At 39.8% G+C, this 21,168-nt stretch overlaps 1 protein-coding gene across 1 annotated transcript; it reads right to left on the reverse strand.

Moving 5' to 3' along the window:
- Positions 1-247: 247 nt before the first annotated feature.
- Positions 248-17,891, reverse strand: LOC149013154 (eukaryotic translation initiation factor 4G-like). Its single transcript, XM_089159886.1, is given in 11 exon segments — positions 248-634; positions 636-935; positions 1,029-1,223; positions 11,068-14,378; positions 14,464-15,849; positions 16,306-16,362; positions 16,482-16,549; positions 16,745-16,891; positions 17,001-17,131; positions 17,258-17,460; positions 17,653-17,891. Coding segments are annotated over 10 exon segments (5,796 nt in total). The 5' UTR covers positions 17,431-17,460; positions 17,653-17,891; the 3' UTR covers positions 248-606.
- Positions 17,892-21,168: the final 3,277 nt, after the last annotated feature.

Genomic DNA, 21,168 nt, shown 5'->3' on the forward strand with positions numbered 1-21,168 from the left:
GTTGCATCTGAATCAGCTGCTCCTTCAAGTCATGCAACGCAACTTGCCTTGGAAAAGCCAGAAACAATATTCCATGAATTTATTAAGCTCAGAAAGGCTTCATTCAAGCATCTTATTCCTCTGTTCTTCTAATTGAGAAATCTGGGAAAACTCAGACTAACCTGCAAAGTGGACGACCAGAGTCAAAAAAAACGCTCTAAAACATTAGTTTCTGACCGTCTACCCAAAAAAGTAGAGAGCGAGAACCTTGGTAATCAACAAGTTGGAACTTGTAACTTGATCCACAAAGATAAATTAAGCTACACTTGGGATTTTCTTAATTTTTTTGAATTTCCCAGATCAAATATTTAAACCACTTAGAAACGCAAAAAGACATTCGAACAAAGAGAAGCCATCAGAAGAACCGAAATATGATGATCATTAGAACCTTGGCGATTACACTGAACCATTGAAGAAATAATTATAATAATGATAATGACAATTAGAGCCGGAAGATGATCAGCCAGAGATTAGATTCAAAACTGAAACCACCTCAACCATCAAAGGAACTTCACCGCCAAATTATGTAACCCCAAGGCCCTCAACACAAATCTCCATTACCATCATCTAAATAAACGCATCATACTTCCTTGATCCGAGCATCTGGGGTCCTAAAATTCTCCAACTGTAGATTGGAGCTCGCACATATCTCATTCACGAAAGATTCTCCTTTCTCTACTCTAATGCTCTCAAGAAGGCTGCCCAGAATTTCAAACGCAAGACCAATCTCCACTAGACGTCCTGGTTCTTCACCACCCTCCTGTATTAAACAACCAATCTCCCTCAAAGAAGCAACATTTTCAACGGTGACTTTAGCAAGAATTCGGCCAAAAAACTCTGCTGCTTTTGGAGCATCAGTCATGGCATCCTCCAAAGTAGCAAGTACCAATTCAAACCTAGTAGCATTGAATTTTAACAGGATTAAACAGAGGCTCTAGCAACCAAGCAAACTAACTAATACTTTATCTCCAGAAAATTTAATTTCTTACCCTTCAAGGAGCTGCATTTGATTTACTGAGCTATCTGGGAACTTGGTGAGATTGACAAGAAGCCTAGCCAAACAATCTCTGTCCATATCCTTTCTCTCAAAAGAGTCCGTGATCCAGAGAGAGATCATAGACGGGTGAAATTTTGGAGCATTCAAATCTTTGATACATAAATCAACCTCCCTCTCATCTCTGGCACTGCAAAGACATGTCTCAGCTTATAAATCAGATTGTTCAGGTAAATGTCACTCAAGTCAAGGAGTATCGCATAACATGCAATCCAACCTTTCAAACAACAGAGTATCAACTGAAAAATTATATTATTGACCCCATTTACAGGAACAATCTATATCAACCATTGAAAATAACCAGTTAGATGAAATACTAATACATTAAATTGTCATTTTGATAAGACACATCCCGTCCAACTACACCTACCAATCATATATCCGCCTTGGGCCATCAAAAGGCTGGACATAAAAATACAATGGTAGAGGTTTCCAACAGTTACCATTATTTCAATACATCAGACTTTTCTCATACAACACAGAATAACATTATAAAAGGACATGGGATAAGCAACATTTATTCAAAGTTAACCCCTGACTAGATCATAAGTAACATTATCAAAACGACATGGGATAAGCAACATTTATTCAGAGTTAACCCCTGACTAGATCATAAGTAACATTATCTGACTTTTTTTTCTTTTTAAAGGGGAGGGGGGTTAAGATGGATCCTAACAAAACAAGGTCATTCCAAAAAAAAAAAGAAATGGAGTCTAGACCCAAAGCAGATGGAAAATGTAAGGGGGAAAAAATGAAAGATGACTGCTGGAAGTAAAAAGGGAAAATTCACGAAGCAGCAAGTTGGGAGAAGCAACAGCAAGAACAGGCTCAGCTACATGGATGCCACAGAGATTACGACAGTAACAGAAATAAGAGAGGAAAAACAGGTAAAAGAAAGAGAATTATTAATAAATAAATAAATAAATAAAAAGAAAGAAGAAAAGGAAGACAGAAAGAATGGCAGAAGTCAAAGAAGTAGCGGAAGCAGCATTCTAGGAAAATCCTTCTACGGGGGGGTCAGTTAAACAGGTCCTTATCCCAAACAACTCTCCCTACATTGATACTAGAATTGAGTCTTACCACACGCATGTTCTTTCCTGACACTTCTCAATGGTCCTTTTTGGTCTAGACCTACCTCATTGATCTCCAAAATGAATCCGGTCAGTCTTCCTTACTATGCCTTACTGGTCTCCATTGAAGATGACAATAACATCTTAATCTTCTCTCACGGAGCTTGTACTAGATTACTTACCCTTTATCTCCTGATCTTGCCACACATTACTAGAGTCTGCTAATTGCTCTCATTAACTGCCCAACATTCTGCTCATATGTCATAGCTGGTTTAATTACAATCCTACAAAATTTCCCTACAAGTGTAACAAGCATGCGGTTATCACATCAAACTCTCATAACACCTTTCCAGTTCATCCATCCTACTTAAATTCAGCTGCAATGTCATTCCATATATCAACATCTTTGTTGAGGGCTGACCCAAGTACCTAAGGCAATCACTTAGAGGTAGTTTTCGATCCTCCAATTTCACCACCTTATCACCTCTTCTTTGTTATATCATATATAAAGCATTCACTTTGTGATAATTCTTGGTCCTCCAGTTTCACCACCTCATCACCTCTCCTTTCTTGACTGAAGATACACATCATACAATCAGTTGTTGTTCTACTTATCTTCAAGTCTATTGCTTCCAAACTTATCACATTTTTTTCCACTCTCAAGTCTATTGAAAAAATACCAGCAGCAGACAAACCTCATCATGATGTGTCCAGTCATCCATGGTGACTGCAAACAAATTGGGGTTTAGAGCTGAACCATGGTGTAGCTCACTGTAATTTGGGATCCACTAATCTGCCCCTCTATAATCCTAACATGTAGCGGTCATGCCTAGGCAAACCAAGGCACCAGAGAGGGTTGAAACCCAAAGCAGTGGCACCAATTAGCAAACAAGGCAACCAAGGCCCCCACCTAGCCCACCAAGACACCCAAGGCAAACAAAGCACCAGGATGCATAGGCATCCCCTTGACGACCATGCATGACCCTCATCACCACAGTATCATGCATATTGTAAATTATATCCAGATAATTAACAAAACTACTTCACATCCCTTAGACATGTCAAATGAACTCTTAAAAATTTCCATAAGCTTCCTTGAAAATGGAATTAGCTTCTATTGTAGATCTAGCATAGAACCAACTCTTACTCCAACATAACAATTTTTCTTCAGTGGGTTCCAATGGTTTTTACCCAATAGTTTCATTCAACAACTCGTTGGTTTCATCTATTTATAGAAATTGGAACTACAATTGTTCTCCTCCAATTATCTGGCATTTTTCTTTATACCCAAAACCTTGTTGACAGCTTGGTTGCCAGAAGAAACCCCAACCCCTAGGCTCTGCTTCACTTCAATCAAGATCTCATCTGATCCTGGTGTTTTGCCTACCTATATCTTCCATAAGGCCTATTTAACTTCAGTCATGAAGTTCATTGTAGATGTCCACAATAAAAGTTAGCTTCATTAATATTACTCTGGAGTCGCTAATCAGTCATCAAGGTCGGATTTAGGATTTAGTATATCGTAAATGTATTATCCCAATCTCTTAATGCATCTATCGTGACCCAGAGATCTCCTTTGTTCAAAAAACGTCATCGTATTTCTTCACTCTAGCTTTGCCAAACAAATTATTGAGCTTTTTTCTAGCTACATAATCACTCATTTTATCCCCTACATTGTTAGTCCTTTAATGATAATTCTTAACCTTGATGGCTGCATGGACCTCATCATCCCACAACCAAGTCTCTCTATGATATAGACACATCCCTTTGACACATATAGGGCTTCTTTAGCAACATTCTTGATACAAGTCATCCTTGATTCAGATCAACATTTATCTCTGCCTCCAGATTCCACTTTCTTTGTAACGCTATTTGATCAGTAAATGATTCCTGAAGAACCCCTTTTAGTCGCCACCATCCTACCTTGGGGCAAATCTGTTTCGCCTTCATTCATTACCTTGTAACCAGGTACACTTCCAGGACCACCAGTATATGTTGAACCATCAAGCTTTTTTCCAGGTATGACATAACAATCCTCATAAAATTCTATCAAACTGTGTAACATTTAGGAAGAAACCTGTTCAGTCCACCTCCTGGTAACTGTGTAACTAAATGTTCTTTTTTGGGTCTTCTTCTTCTTCTTCTTCTTCTTTTTGTTTTTCGTTGGGAGTTTGGGGGGGGTGTTTTAAGTATTTCTAATGCACAGGTTAAATGCTATCGCAAAGTCTGACACAGATCCCTCTTCATTCCTCTCTCTAATTTCGTATCCACCATGAACTTTTTAATAGCCTCAGCGGTCTCTGCTCAACAAGTCCGGAGAGAGACAGCTACATAGGGCCTCCTGCAAGGATGCGAGGATCCTTCCCCTCCAATAGGCTCTATCCTGGATAATATCCAGAACAGGACAGAGCATGCACCCTTCCCCTCACAACTTGCCCATCATAAGGTAGGTGGGAAGCTTTGATCCTGGCAGCAACATAAGACCCTGAAAATAAAGCCAATTAACTTATACCAACTTGTCCATCATAAGCAGCCAAACAGCTCTGTCCAAGAGAAATTTTTCCCCAAATGTGAAGTAATATCAAATCAAAGCCTACTTGTAGGGGCCTTGTGTACCATGGGAGCACACCGAATCATGTACACTTTAAGTTCCCTCCTCCTAACTTTTACTTTACCTTTTTATTTCTATTATGGGAAAATTTCCCAGATCTACTGCTTTCAAAAAAAAAACAAACATTTACCCGATAAGATGGTTCTTAAGATATTTTATTCTAACAGATTTTATTTTTTAAAAGAATTACCAAATCCCTAATTTAGTGCTAATTCTTCTTGCCCAACTAAACTACCCAAATTATCCTTCTAATCCCTAAAAGTTAGTTACCAATTCTCACTTCTAAATTCAATTCTGAAAAGTTAACTAGTATTTTGCGTCCTTTTAAAATATTTTTTCTTATATCCAAGAAAAAGAAAAATAAAGGTTTCAAGTCTTATGCCAAAATAAAGTCAAGGGGAAAGAAAGACTTAAAACCTTTTAGAAAAAGGACTCATTTAAAATAACAAAATTTTAAAAAGGACACAAAACAATAGTTACTTTCTAGAATTAATTTTAGACTTGAGGATTGATAACTAACTTTCAAGAATTAGAAGGATAGAATGGGTAGCTTAGAGTAAAATATTGGTTGGGCGTGAAAAAATTACCACTAAATTAGGGATTTGGTAATTCTTTTCAAAAATAAAATCTGCTAAAGAGAAACTCTCTTAAAAATATCTAATCGGGTAAATTTTTTTCAAAATAAGTAGATAGGGGAAATTTTCCCTTTTATTACCCTCCATCCAAGAAAGCTATACTAGGCTTTAGATTGTCCAAAATGCTGAGTTGATTTCATTCCATATAATGTAATATTCTGGGATTCTATTCCCAGCTCTATACAGAGAGAATTGTAGGAGAAGAGCTTCTGCATCTTGTGCAACTCTTCCTCCAGTCCATTCTCTTTTCAATCTCCTCTTCCTTTCTCCTCTTCTTCTCTTATTCTCAGTTCTGATTTCACAGGAGTGTTAATGTGACAACTTTGATTAGTAGAGTATGTGCTTCAGACACGGTTCAAGTAAATGCACCAGCAATGGGATCACGCCTCCAGTGATTCCAATTTTGAGTTGGCAATCATTGTCTTCAAGGAGAAAAAAGAAAGCAAGAAAAAACCAAAAAAGGCCCTTAGTGCTTTAAAAAAGCACCATCAAGTGTAGCAGTGGCAGTTTAGGTGGTGCCGACAGCTTTCAATAGCGCTAGAAGAGAGAGTACAACCATGAAAGGTCGAAAGGGAGGGAGATGGCAGAAAGGTGGCGGGTAGTGGTGATGGCGCTAGATAAAGAAGAGTCGGTAGTAATGTTGCTCACAAAAATGAAGAAGAGACAGGAGAGACGAGTTAAGATTTAGAATCCCAAGACCAATTTTACTCTGGTATAATGCAAAAGTTGAAGGGAGGTCAGCAAAATAAGATTGATCAAATTAAATAACTTAACCCTATATTACATTTTTTTTTCTTGTTTACATATATAAGAAGAAACATAAATGGTGCTTGGAGGGAGAAAAAATTAAGGATTCCCAAGAACAATTCTGCTCTGATGTAATGCAAAAGTTGGAGGGAGATCGACTACAAGCCAGGATCAGCATAATAAGGTTGATCAAATTAAATAACCGAACTTTCTACAACATTTTTTTCTTGGTTAGATATACAAGAAACATAAATGGATAAGAAGAAAAGGGAATAGGAATAGCAGGCCACTTCCGCCTTGGGCCTCTCACACAGTTATCTCAGACGCTGGAAACAAGCCACTTCAAACCAAACACTCGTAAGCAAGCAATAGAAATTTCATCAACCAAATCTCAACTCTGCTACAACTAATTTCAGGGGTTGGAGGGGGCTCTTAATAGCTTGGTTACAGCTTCAATAGGAAGTATCAAAAAAGAAACTCAAGAAAGTAGATTCCTCAAAATAAAGGCCAAGCAAAACACACTGAATTGAGGATCCTTTTCGCATCACTTTCACTCCCTTTTTTTTATACAAAATCAATTTTATGGTTGTTAGCTTCAATTTATAGACCTTATTTCTGTTATACTTACAGAAACTGAGAAATCATAATATGTCAAAACCCCATTATAAACAATGCCAAATTTTTATTTGATCATTTATGCGGAACACTAACAATCACATGCTCATAAGCCCCCAAATGAAGGGTAAAAAATCATTTGTCTTCGGTTTAGAAAGAAAAGTCTCTACAACATCTTCTTCTCCTTCCAACAACCCAAACACCTCAACCCTGCTGATCCACCCGTTTGAGTATGACATTTAAATTTGTCGTTTTCACCCAAAAAAAATCTCATCAAACCAACCCATCATTCTCCGATCTTTTGATCTCACCTTCTTCCCTTTCCTCTCTCGAATCTTATCTCATCTCCTTTCTTTGAGTCTCTGCAACTCCTCAAATTAGTGTTGTGTTCCTAAGAAGGGGTGATCGTTGATCTTCAGCCCGTTGCTTGAGGAACATTGATCTTTACCAAAAACACAAAATTTTGAGGCAATTTTACCAGCATTGCATTTCGATGTTTTCAAAAGCTGCCTGGCAGTAACAAGTTCACCTACAACTGCAATATTACTACATCCATTTTCTCAACAGTTTGGTTTGCATAGGTAAAGGAAAGGCCCTTCCCCTTCCCTTTTGGGCCAACTGCGTTGATAAGCCCCAAATGACTTGGGTGTACAAACGTAGGAATAGGGGGAGAAGCATGGGATCATCACCAGCAACCACAAGGGACCAAAGCCAGTCCAATGTGCAAGCGACAGGTGGCCAAATGGTATTAGACAGCAGCCACCACCTTGCTAAGGACAGAGGAGAGATGATGATCCACTTGGCAAAAGGAAGATTAGTGTAAGGTGTAATAGGTTGTTAGGAGTGTCAGTATGGAAAGGAGGGAGTGAGGGAAGTGAGGGATGCAAGAAATAACGGAGCGTGAGCAAGCCAAGCTTGATGGGAGAGAAGGGTTTTTCAGGTAGGGTTTTGGTAGGGTTTTTGGTGTTATCTTTTATTGCTCTGTTTTGGGTTATTAACGGTGACAATTCAGTTGATTCATTGAGAGTGTTCTGTTCAGACGTTATTTCCATCTAGCCATTGTGATGTTGCTGTTGTTTGTTTATCTTGAGATTGAATAGAGGTTTTAAGAGGGTTCTTAACAATTTGGTATCAGAGCACGTCTGATCCAGGGAATGATCAGAACCATTATCAGAACCAGAATGGAGACGAGTAAAAGTATTGGAAACTAGTGTGAAGGATTTACAGAACCAGATGTCGGAGATAAATTCCAAGCTAGACAGAGCTTAACAGAGTAATTTGACGTTCGTAAATGAGCTTAGAACATACCTAGCAAAAGGCAAAGCGGTGGAGGTTGATTCACAATCACCAAAAGTCACAGTGGAAAAGCAAGGTGAAGATATACAAACGCCCGTCAGGGACAATCTTCAAGGGGTATTTCGAGAGGGGCCACAATGAGGAACCACATCATTAGGGCGTCGCGAATTCTTTCTGAGGGACCTCAAGATGCCCATTTTTAATGGTGAGGACCCAAATGGACGGGCTGCTAGGGCAGAACGATACTTTGGATTACAGAGGCAGAGTGAGGTTGAGAAACTGCAGGCAGTATTAATTTGTTTCAAAGGACCAACGCTGGGATGGGTACAATTCAAAGAGCTACAAAACCATTTTCGTTCATGGACAGTAATGAAGGAAGAGATGCATCATTGATACGAGTCTCCGCAAGAGAAATTGCCTCAAGAGGCATTGATGGATCTCCCGCAGACCAACACCGTCACAGTATACAGAGGGCAGTTTGAGTTTCTGGCAACCATCGCAGGTGCGCGGGAAGAAGAGTGGCTTAAGGAGGCTTTTATGTCAGGGCTTGGAGAAGCAATTTGGGCTGAGATCCAATTGTTTGTGCCCAGCACTTCAGCCCAAATCATGGAGTTGGCCAACCCATTGTAGCCAAAAATTTGGTTCTACGTCGGCTTAAGAAAGTCGGGAGTGCACAACCCACTAGCGTTTGGGGGTACGGTTCAGCCCAGCAAGGTATAAGTATCAGTAACGCCAACTTGAATGGACCACGGTCAAATAGCAACTTAGTTAGCTCGAGCCCAACCGGAGTCAATCTGCACTCAACCGGAGTTAGTTCAACTAATATGGGGCAACATATCTAAGACAAGGGAGTTAACTCAGAGTTGAGGCTTGGGAATTACAGCTCACTCTAGAGGAGTTGTTGCACATTTGTTACTCGTCTCGAGATACTCTTGAAGTGCTGATACAATGGAAGAACTTACCCTCCCGTGAAATACTTGGGAGGATTTTCTTGAACTGCACAGCAAACTTCCAGAATTCCACCTTTGAGGACAAGGTGAGACTTAAGGGAGTGAGTGTTGATAAGCCCCTAATGACTTGGTTGTACAAACGTAAGAATAGGGGGAGAAGCATGGGATCATCACCAGCAACTACAAGGGACCAAAGCCAGTCCAACATGAGCAACAGGTGGCCAAATGGTAATGGACAGCAGCCACAACCTTGCTGAGGACAGAGGAGCAGAGATGATGGTACACTTGGCAAAAGAAGATAGGTGTGAGGTGTAAGAGGTTGTTAGGAATGTTGATATGTTATATGTAAAGGTGGAAGTGAGGGAAGTGAGGGTATGCATGAAATTATGGAGTGTGGAGCAAGCTGAGCATGCTGGGAGAGAAGGTCTCTTGGGTAGGGTTTTTGCTGTTACCTTTTACTGCTTTGTTTTGGGTTATTAACAGTGACAATTCTGTTGAGTCGTTGAGAGTGTTTTGTTCAGTTGTTATATCTATCTTAATGAAAATAGCCAATGTCGTGTTGTCGTTGTTTGCTTATCTTGAGATTGAATTGAGGTTTTAAGAGGGTTCTTAACATGGACAAGGAAGGATTTGAACCCCCGACACCGTGGTTCTTTGACCCGTGCTCTAATCCTCTGAGCTACAGGCTGGGCCCCACCCCATCTCCCCTGGATCTATGCCCAGGAGTACCCTATGGTTTAATGAGCAGCTGATTCCTTTTAATCAAATCGTCTCTCTAAACTACTGTTAAATTCTATCTTAAATGTATACAAGATCTGTACTCCTAGATATGTACCCCTACTTATCCTCTTGTCTAGAGAATGACAGTTCCTCTCCTGCTTTTTTCTTTTGCAAACTTCCACAGATCTCCTCTCTTCCTATTTCTTTTTTATTGGAATACACAGATAGGATGTGGGATTGGCCGATATTGGTGCTTTTGTGTGGCAACCAAGTTCTGATTTGACTGCAAAGGAAGAAGGTTTGGTGATTTTTGCCATTACAGGGTTCTTCTTCAACCAAGAAGTTACTTCTCCTCTCGTGTTCCTGAACCTGAGAAACTTTTTATTCGAGGAAAAAAGGTTTGATGCTTGCTAAAATCTGATTTCTCTCTGTTCGAAGTTGCTATGGAGATGGTGTCTACACCATTCCTTTGGTGCATGTATGACTTAAGATAAAAATGGTTTCGAAGTGGGGACGAAGATGGGTGGAGATGACATCTCTTCATCCACCACTTAAACTACAAAATCCCTTATTCAGGATTTTATTTACAAGTATTTGTCAGCAAACAAACCAAACTTATTTTTCATTCAATTATCAATTCTGTTTGTAGTTACGAAACAATTTCCATTTTTGACTGAAAATAGTTCAAGGTGTTGATTTTCCCAGATAGACACAAATGAGAATGAAAAATGATGTCACAATGAGCCTAAATCAGCTAACATATTTAAATGGAAAATACCCATAAATTCAGTTGTCATACATCAAACAGAAACTCCTAAAAGAATAAGAACAAACTGTTAGAAGCTACCAAAATGAAGTATTATATACTTTCTAAAACTGAAATAGGCCACTACCCTATGGTAGTGTTAGGATAGAATCTTACTTTGATTGATCAGCCTGCAATGTCTTCTAAAAAGCATTCCTAGACAAGGCAAATATGGGCGGTTAACACTGTTCATGTGAACAGTGTCATGGATTTTTTTAACTTCACATTTGATCTAAATCATGATGCAATGATGACTTTTACAGGATTGTGACTTGAGTCATTGAAAAGCCAGTCTTCATAAGTATAAGTGACACAGATGAAATACTGACACAAAAAAACCTAGGGGCAAATTCACCCTTATACCCCATATTACAACGCCACAAGCCTAAACAAGCCAAAGTGACAGATTGTGGTGTAGAGTTCAGATCTGCTGTTAACAGCAACTTTACGGTTTTACCCATAAAGCTAGAATTAAAAACAAAACAAGATACTATATTCAACAGCATAAACAAGAAAATATCATACCTGTAGTATTCTCTAATTGCTGATATTGACATCTCCCGCAGATGCTCTTCAGGCCAAACCTTTTCTGATGAAGCATTCTGTGCCACAGGAGATGCCTGCAACTGTGTGGCAGGTGAATTTACCACAGATCTATCAAAAGAGCGATCCACATTCCTTAAATCCCTGTTACCAGAATAGGAATTTCGTTCTTGCAGATTTGATTGATCATAAGCAGTCGGGCCCGTTGACCTTTCTGCATGGTATCTCGGCATGAGGTCCTCTCTCGATTTGTAAGATGTCCACTCAGACACAGAACTGTAACCATTTGGGCCAGTTGCCATTCTTCTAGAGCCTCCAGTGCTGGGAGGAACATCAGCCGCAGGTATAGTTGAAACCAAAGGCTGCCCTCTGGTGGACATTCCCCTAGCAAGACCACCTTGGGGACCAAGAGTAATAGAATCATCATCAAGAGACCTATGAGGCAAGGGGACTGACAAAGTTCTTTCAGAAGTAGGTCTCTCGTCAGATCGAACATCTTGAGCACCAACCCCATGGACAGGTGATGGCATGCCACGGAAGCCACCCATCTGGGAATTTGGAGAAAATATGGTTGACCCTCTCATACCAGGATCAATTAATTGCCCTCTTCTTGCCGAGGAATTAATGCCTGAACCACGTGAGAGCCTACCAACCTGTGCTTGCCGTTCTTGAGCTGCATCTCTATGCACTTCCTCAATCTTTTTTGGTCCCTCAACTTTTCTTCTTTGTTGCCATTTGTTCTTCCTCAGATCAATGGTATCCTTCAACATGAACCTCACTCTAGAAGATAGCTTCAAGTTATTAGACAACGTCATCATCATTTCAAAGTATGCATCCATATGTTCCTTGGCTATAGGATGGTCAATCATCTTCCCAATTGTGCTCATCAGCTTGCAAAGAGCTTCAATATCTTCCTCATCAGGATTCTGATTCTGAGATTGCGCATCATAACCCAACAGCTTCTTTATGCATTCGTGCATTATTCTCTCAGTCAACATCTTTTTTTTGTACAATTCCCCAATCAATCTAATATTACCCAGCATCCGCCTTCTTGCCTGGGTCTTCTTCCCCTCCCTTTCCCCTTCAGACATTTTAACTTCACCTTCTTCTTCATCTCTGTTAGCTTCTGCTTGCTCTCTTTCCCCCCTCTCAAATTCCTCCTGGCACTTATTCAAAAGCAATCTCTTAAATGTGATCTTCTCGTTGTCCTCATTAATATCAGGCAATGCACCGGCAAGATGGAAACAGAACATTGCATACATTTCACAGAAAGTTGGTTCAGTGAGAGCTTTGTCAAAGATCTGTGAGATGACACCAGTAAGAGTAACAGCATTGTCAATGTTGACTTCTTTAACTTGTTCAAAAAGCTTATCAAAGTTTTGAGGAGTTAGTTTATTAAGGATAGCTTTCAACTGTCTTTGTTTGCGCTCTTCCTCATCAGAAGTTTTACCCACAACATACTTATTCTCGGTTTTGTGCATCATCAGTAAAGGAGTCTGAGGTGACGGGATCAAACCCTTCTGAATGTTAGTAGTACGTTGCCACCGGCTGGCATCAGAATTATTTCGCTGAATCCCTCCCTGCACTGCAAGGGACTGCCCCGGTCCAAAGAGAATGCCACCGCCATATTGAGGAGAAAGTTGTCCACGTGGATTCCTCAGAACACCGTAATTTCCACCTTGACTAGGACGAGAACCTACAACCGCACCTCCATGTGAGACCTCAAGACGTCCTGAAGGGAAAGGACCCGGTGACTTGTTCCACTTGTCATCATCCACCATGCCACTACCACGGCGGTCAGCCCGAGGCCTATCTATGATTCTACCAGAAGAGGGATATGAATCACGATCAACAACATGACCTATACTGACTGAGCCACTCATCAAGCCATCCATTTTATCGGATTCAACCTCAAAACCTACGGGGAGATCAGTATATTGCTCAGCAAATGTCAGCAGAAAGTCTCTAGAGTACTTTTTTTTGCCCAATGCTTCATTTCCATCTTCATCGAGATTGACCAAAACACCACGACCCTGTTTTCTATTATCTGATGTTTTCAGCTTTGGAGATGACACGTCAGCTGCATCTTCCCAATCATCAGGTTCAGCTTTACTTTTCCTATGTTCCTCATTCACAACAACACTCTTCTCAGTATCGATCACACATGCTTGTTTTAAATCACCACTGGAACTGCTGTCCATACTTTCTTGACGAACAGCAGTTTCTTGCTTTTCATCTGGAGCCTTGTATGCATTATAAAGATCAGAAGTTGCCCCTGCAGCATCTGCATTCTTCAGAATGTCTTTTATCTTCTTCTTCACCTTTGATGTACCCTTCACCCTGTTTGGTTCAATGTTCTTGTCCTTCGGAGCAGCCAGGGAAATGGAAGCTAGGCCCCCATTTGTATTCTCTATGCTTCTCCCCTCAACCTCTGGAATAGAAACTGTATCCTGATCTGAATCAGCAGCTTCTGTAAGAAATGGTTCCTGAATATACATGTTCCCACCCCTTCCAGAGGATGCATCCATGGACGGAGCATTACCTTCATGAGAAACTTTAGGGGAAAGGATGCCAAATACTGTGCTTTCGGCAGCAACAGTGTTGGACGATGTTGTAGCAGACACTACTAAATTATCAGTTGCTTTGTCACTATCTGAGATGGTACCCAGATCTCTGTTGAACTCCCGTTCGGTTTTGAAAAACACAAACTCCTTCACATCACCAACAATGGTATCTTTCTCGTTGAAGTCCTCACCCCAAAATTGTCTATGGCCTTCTGCACAACCAGAGAAAGTGGATCCTGCAGGCATTTCAACATTATTAGAACCTTGTCCGGGCCCTTCAGAAGATTCAGTTTTTATTTGTCCCTGCACAGCATTAGCATCTTTTTTCACATCATGAGCATCATCCAAGTGATCAGAGGCCGTTCCAGTAGAAGACGTGCTTGATGGTTCACATGTAGACACCTCCCCAATCCCAACAGTATCTGTCAAAACTTTAAAAAAACCAGTATTTCCTCTCTCAACGGCCAACCCATGCTCCTGAATAAAGTCTGAAGCACTTCCTGAAGTTTCTGATGGAGCAGGTGTCGTTTTACCTTCAACAGTTTCTGATATTCCATCACCAATGAAATTACTATCTCCCAAACTCCTCGGTGTGGAGCTCAACATAGATCTTGACGACCCAATCTCCTGTAGAGTTGGAGATTGCATTGTGTCTGGGTGGTTAGCAACTTCAGTGGATATTCTTAATGAAGATGACTTCACAAAACCTGCAGGTTCAGAGGCATCTGCCTGCACAAAAGCCATTGCCTACTAAGTGACATAACGTGATAAAATTGAAAGAGAACCCATGACTGATACAAACATGGCACAATACCTGGTTCTGCAGTTGTGAATGTCGTTGACCCTTCTTAACAGGTTTCTTCTGATGATCCTTAATGGAATCAGATCTTTTAACAGATTCCCTTCTTTGTCCCTCAGTGGTTGATGTAGTATGTCCCAACTCCTCCAGAGGGGCAGCAAGCACAGAGGAAGTACTGGGGGTTGCTGGCCTCTGCACTGATGCAACAGATACAGAAGCAAAGTGTTTAGTTGTTACAGGTAAAGAGACAGAACCTGATGACTGAACAGAGGTATCACCAACCACATCAGAGTCCTCCTGTGCAATATGCAGACTAGCTTCACCAGGTGGCCTCAATAATTTAGATGATTCACTCTTGCTTACAACAGGCAAAGTAATTGACCCAGAAGAGCCAACATTTTCTACGTTAGAACCAGAAGATGGCTTCTGAGTCACCTGCACTGAAGTTCGCGGAACAGAAGATGTCACTGTATGAGCATCATTAGCATGTTCCGAGTTTGAAATCTCGGTAACATCATGTACTGGAAGCCCGACCTTGTTAGAGGAGCTAAGGGAGGACAGTTTCATAAATGGAACAGTTGGTGGACCCTGACTACCTTGATAGTTATACCTAGCAGCTGAAGAACCGGGAGCCATATGGTTACTAGTCAGGGGTAGGGAAGTTTGACCCTGAAAATAAGGGTTGTAAGAACTTTGCATGGGAGGATAGTAATTCATCTGATGTGAAGCAGTAAATGATGGAATGGGCTGGGATTGTGGTGGCAAGTTAGGATGAGTTCTTGCACCCAATGAACCACCATCCATATATGAATCTGCCTTCCTATCAAAACTCAACTCTTCATGCGTATCAGGATGAGTTATTTTGACAGTTTTACGAGGACCACCAAACTTTCCACCTTGCTGTTGTTGGAACGGTGGGACAATCCCAATTCCTAGGTTTTGCAACTGAGAAAACTGATGACTCATTTGGGGTGTGAAGCTCATATTCTGACCCTGTTGCATTATCCCCTGGGGCTGCAATGGATGGGACTGGAGACCTGGGACAAACACCTGCGGCTGGACTTGAGTGGCACTTCCCACTGGAAACTGCATCGACATTTGCACTGGAGTGGGCATCTGAGACTGAATATGTGCATTGGGAGCACCAAATTGTAGAGAGACCTGTGGCTGCTGAAATTGCATTGGCATTGCAGTCATAGGATGAAGAGAAGACTTCTGCATCGATGAGGGTGAAGTTCCTATTGGAACCTGGGAATGAACATCCCTTTTAGCCTGGGATGGAGGGTGGGAGTCCCTAGAATTTCCTTGGCCAACAGCACCCACATCCTTCCTTGATTGTTGCTGCTTAGGGGCAGCAGGGATTGGCAAAGTAGGCACAGCTTTAAGACCATCATTACGCACCTGTATAATACAAGGATGATTGTCTTAAACGAAATCCTCGAGGGTAAAATTCCCACCAAATGGATACTGCTTTTGATCTAGTTGGCTAGGAAAAGTTCTTACAGCCCCACACATTCAAGTGAATACAAAAGTAGATTTAGTAGCAGGTTTAGTCCTAAACATGCAACAGATGACATACAACATCCATCCATTTTTTTCTGCCTTGTGACAACATGCAGAATCACCAACCATTTTCCAAGTTCATCAACAAGACAAAGTAAATGTGCCAGCTTCTCTGAACATAGTTTACACGTATTAGGAGACATATGCTGCATAACACCATCAGGTCCTCATAGGCGTTTTATAGTACAGTTCATTCACAGGAATAAATACAACGATGGGGAAAGGTTCAGTAGCATGTGTACATAAAATGCTAACAAAAGGGGTAACATGGCCACTCATCAAGCAGTTACATACCTGGTCACGTTTCTGCTCATCCAAATTAGGAGGTGCTGAACTTGTTCGGGCAGGTATCTACAAAAAGAAGTGCATAAAATTCTTCCATATAACTAATAAAAGCAAAAGGTACACGCAAACCAAACAGCAATCGAGGACCTCCAAACCAGCATACTGCGGTGGAACGTGGAACTTACCTGCATTGAATTCACAATACCAGGACCGAAGCTCCCAAACTGCAGAGGAAACGCTCTTGATGCATCACCTGGGGATACCACCACCCAAAAAAGAAGTATAACAAAAGAAGCAAGTAATTAGAACCTAGAACCAGCGCAATGATTGGAACTCAAGGGCAACAAAAGCAGCAAGCAGAACAGCAATCCTTGGACAGAGTGACAAATGGAAATCTTACTCGCAATTCACAGTAAACCTGCCTAAAAATGCACACACATATAGTTACCTTTTGCGGGTGTTATGGGGGCTGCTGAATCCGCTTCTGTGGCAGCTGAGTGTGGTGTTGAACCTTTCGGAACAGGTCTAGTACTTCCTGAAGTAGCTTGATCGGTCTGCTTGGATGGAGTTCCTGAGGCCGGTACATCAGAGACTCCTGAAAAGCACCATCACAATTACAACGATTTAAAAACTTAACAGAATCTGATAATTCTCTCAGCACATACAACATCAAACAACCCCAAAAAAAGAAAATCGATTAGTACCATGTGACGGTGGTTGCGCACGGGCACCATTTTGTACAGCACTTTTGGCAGAGGTAACCGACCCAGAATTCGCACTTGCAGTGCTCACTCTAGATTGCCCAACTTGTACATTATTACTGGACTTCCTAAAGCTGAAGGAACCAACCCACGCAGGGCGTTAACCACGGGGAAAAAAGTATATAAATAAGCCCTAATATTCTTATCAGTTGCTTCTACGGCGATAACTAGAAGAAAATATAACAAAATCAATCAAATACCTTCGATTCGCGGATAAAGACGAAGAAGATGATTGAGTCGATGGAGGGGCGGTCCCACCGCCACCTCTGCCGCCGCCTCCTGAGTAACTCCTCTGCTGACCAGAGCTCCCGGATCGACTATATTTCTTGAACTGGGCTTCGCTCTTCTCAGACCTTGATTGATTGAAGGACATAAATCCGAACCTTCGTCCCACTTGTACTTTCTGCAACCAACAACCAAAACAAACGGATCAACCGATCAATCTCAACAAAATAGACCAAAACAAAGCAAAACTCACATAAGCAAACAAAAAAAAAATCAACGCTACGAACAGAATAAAAAACACAAATTTAGGGATGTTCAGATATCAATACAGCAAATTTGAGAGTATTACGAGAGAGGATTAGTCGATTACCAGAGTGTCAATAGAGAGAAATACAGTAGAGACAAATTAGGGTTTAAAACCTCCGAAACGAGCATATAGATTGGCGGGAATCATCATGATACACAGAAGGAAGGAACGAAGACACTGAAGAAACAAAGTCGATTCCTTCCGGAGTTTTGATGCAACGAGTCTTAGAGAAGAGAGAGAAAGACAGTGAGAGAGTGAGAAACAGTGAAAGAAGGAGATAAAAAAAAAAATGGAATGCGAGAGATGGAGAGAGTCTTGTGTGTTTAACAAACGGACCTAACTGTAAAGTCGGTGAAAATGTTGACTTTTGAGAAGATCAAAGGGTCGAGATCTTCGTTCCCTACGCTCCGTGCTTTGATCTTTGATCATCGGATGGTCCGCTTTTTGTGGATGCGTGTAACGCAGTAGTAGCGTTTTTTTTCCGTTTACCGACTTTGAGTTAAAGACTTAGGAGGGAAGGTTAAGGTTAAAGTAATAAAGTTCGAAACGAATACTGAAAACTAATTATTTTCGGTACAAGTGTACAGATTGGAAATGTAGTTCAGAATGCCACGTGGCACAATATTTGAATGTGACTTTTAACAATTTTTCTCCTTTTCGTAAAACTTTTAACAATCATGATTTTCACTAAAAAGGATAAAAAAAAAAAATTTAATCTCATGTTCGTTTGGACCAGCTTACACGCACTTCCACTAACTCAGGAGAGTTTTATATAATTACTATAAGCAGGGCTTCACTCTTGGACTAATCCTTAGCGGAATTTTCTTTTTTAGGGAGTAATATCAAGGTTTAAAGTATCGGTATCGAGTATCGTATCGGTCAGGTGATTTTAAGAGACGTATCATCCTGTATCGAGTATTGTATCGCTCTGTCTAATGTATTTTAGTATAATTCAATAGAGAGACGTATCGATATGTATCGTATTTGTGGGTCAAATATGGATATGTATCGGCAAGTATTGTATAGTATCGTGGGATACTTTAAACCTTGAGTAATATTACTAATATAGGTATCAACTGATGGGTGCAAATCTAAGGCCTCCGTATAGGAGTTTGGACTTTTAACTGCTAAATTATCCCATCATTGGCCACTTTTAAAGTGAGAATCAATTTGACGAATATCCTGTCCGTTTTTTATGTGTAATATGTGTCTCAACATCACATCAAAAACGTTGAGGTCTATTTACAAGTCACATCATTTTTTTGAAAATTTAATCACAACTCTTTGATGTAACTTATAAATGGATTTCGACCATTTTGCGTAATGTTTGGATATATATCACACGTCTATAGAAAAAATGGATGATTCATTTTTGACAAATAAATGGACTAGATAAATTTTCATAATCAATTGGAGTGTCCAAACTGATTCATTCTCTAATTATGGGTTTTGCTATTCTACAAACAGCTTAGGGTTGGTACGTGGTCCAAATGCTGATACATTGAGATAATATAAAGGAAAAATTACGTGATTAGCTACTTTTAGGTTCCCCTTACAAAAATAGTCACTCAATGTTTCACTTTACAAAATTAGTCAAAACTGAATTTGCATTTACAAAACTAGTCAAAATATTGATTTTTTGACATTTTTTGACATTTTTTACCCCTAAAACTAATCACATCGAGCGGAAAAATCACTATTCTGTCCAAAAGGGTAAAGTCATTATTTTTTCATACCTTTTGGACATTTTCACCCCTATGCTGGTAGCCTGGTATGGTCAATTTTAGAGGTGGAAAAGCACTATTTTGGCTAGTTTTGTAAATGCAAACTCAGTTTTAGCTAATTTTGTAAATTAAAATATTGAGTGGCTGTTTATGTAAAGGGAAACCTAAAAACAGATAATCACGTAATTTTTCATAATATCAACTAGGATAGAGACACTCAATTCATCCCGGTCTGATCAGATACAATTAAATATGAGTAGACCCAACCGGTTGAAAGTTGAAAAACAAGAATCTTAAACTCTGAATCAGAGATAGGATAAAAAATGAGCTTAACTACAATCATTCAAATTAGGCTGGAGAAGCCAGACCAGACCCTTCTCTATTGTAACCCTATGTCCTTATACGTTATAACACCAAATAACTTGCAATTGGAATTCCTGTTAACATAGACCCAATTGTTAGGGATATCAGGAAAATTCAATTGGATTTTCAGGAATGTAGGTTTGCTTTAATCCCTATGTCTGGCAATTTAATTGCTTATGACCTAGCATGGATGGCCTTGTCGATTGCGGGCTCGACAGTTTGGCATCTTTTCACTCCTTTACTGTATTCATCGGCCTCGATTTCTGCTCAGTCTTAATGAAAATTGGTTACCAAAAATAAAAATAAAAACTTGCAATTCGAAATGCATTTTGCATGTTTAATGGTACATCCGTCTTAGGTTAGATATAAAAAAATAATTACTTGCCAGGAATAAAATAACATTACTTTATTTTATGGTTCCTTTTTCCTTTTTGGGTTTAATGATCTGTGATTCATACATTAATGTATTGGGTTGTTCAATTCTCATGAAATCAAATGAAATCATGTAGTTGAGGGATGAACTAAACAACTACATAACAATCTCTTCCTAAAAAAGGATTTCTATTTATAGGTTTATTTTTTAATAAAAGAATTACTTTTTGGGTATAATAAAATAATTACTCTCAATCTTAGAGAATAGGATTCTTTGTAACATGTGTGGTTTGATCTTGTAAATTTTATTAATTCATAAATTACTATTTTTTTTAAACTGGTGGCTTATATATTATTAGGATAAAGTAAAATATTAATTTACATCCTGTAGCATCATCTCTATACTATAGGTGTGATTATTTGGGAGTGTCTTAATCACAAAACATAGTTTTTTTACACCCATATGAAACCCAACAAGATAACCAGGACGTAAGTGGTGACAAAACATACACTTCCTTGCCAAACTTGCCAAAATCCAATTCTCATGGACTATGTCTATGACAAACCATAGGATGCAAAAATGCCTTCACACCATAGCCATAGTAGCAAGAGAGCAACTGCATACATGTGGCATTCACCATATGAATCATGAAATCCATAAGATAAAGCTCATCACATAAAGAGAAAGTTCATTCATCATATAACCTAAGAAAATCATAAATAATTTTGATAACTAATTATTCAGATACAATGTGTCCATGTTATGAAATCAAACCATATGTAGGAGTATGTGGAATATCGCGTAGTTGATGTGCAGTGCAACTAAACACTGAAGTTTACGTATATTATCAAAGCACCTAGCAGGACGATAGTTGATGGTCATATAAGTCATGCAAAGAATGTTGGAGCTTCATACGTGTTGTCAATTGAATGTATTACAAGGTGGTTAAAATGATACCTAAAACACATATAACGTGATGAATCTATTGGCCATCAGTACAAATTGTACTGCCACCATAAAAGCATGCGTAACAAGAATACATCCATAACTAAAAATAGATTTATATTCATATACATTTTAAATTTGAATTATATTTGAAACATCTCCACTTACGTTTTG

The sequence above is a fragment of the Hakea prostrata genome, chromosome 6 (genome assembly GCF_041222555.1).
Source record: "Hakea prostrata isolate BN-2017 chromosome 6, UWA_Hpros_2, whole genome shotgun sequence".
NCBI lineage: Eukaryota > Viridiplantae > Streptophyta > Magnoliopsida > Proteales > Proteaceae > Hakea > Hakea prostrata.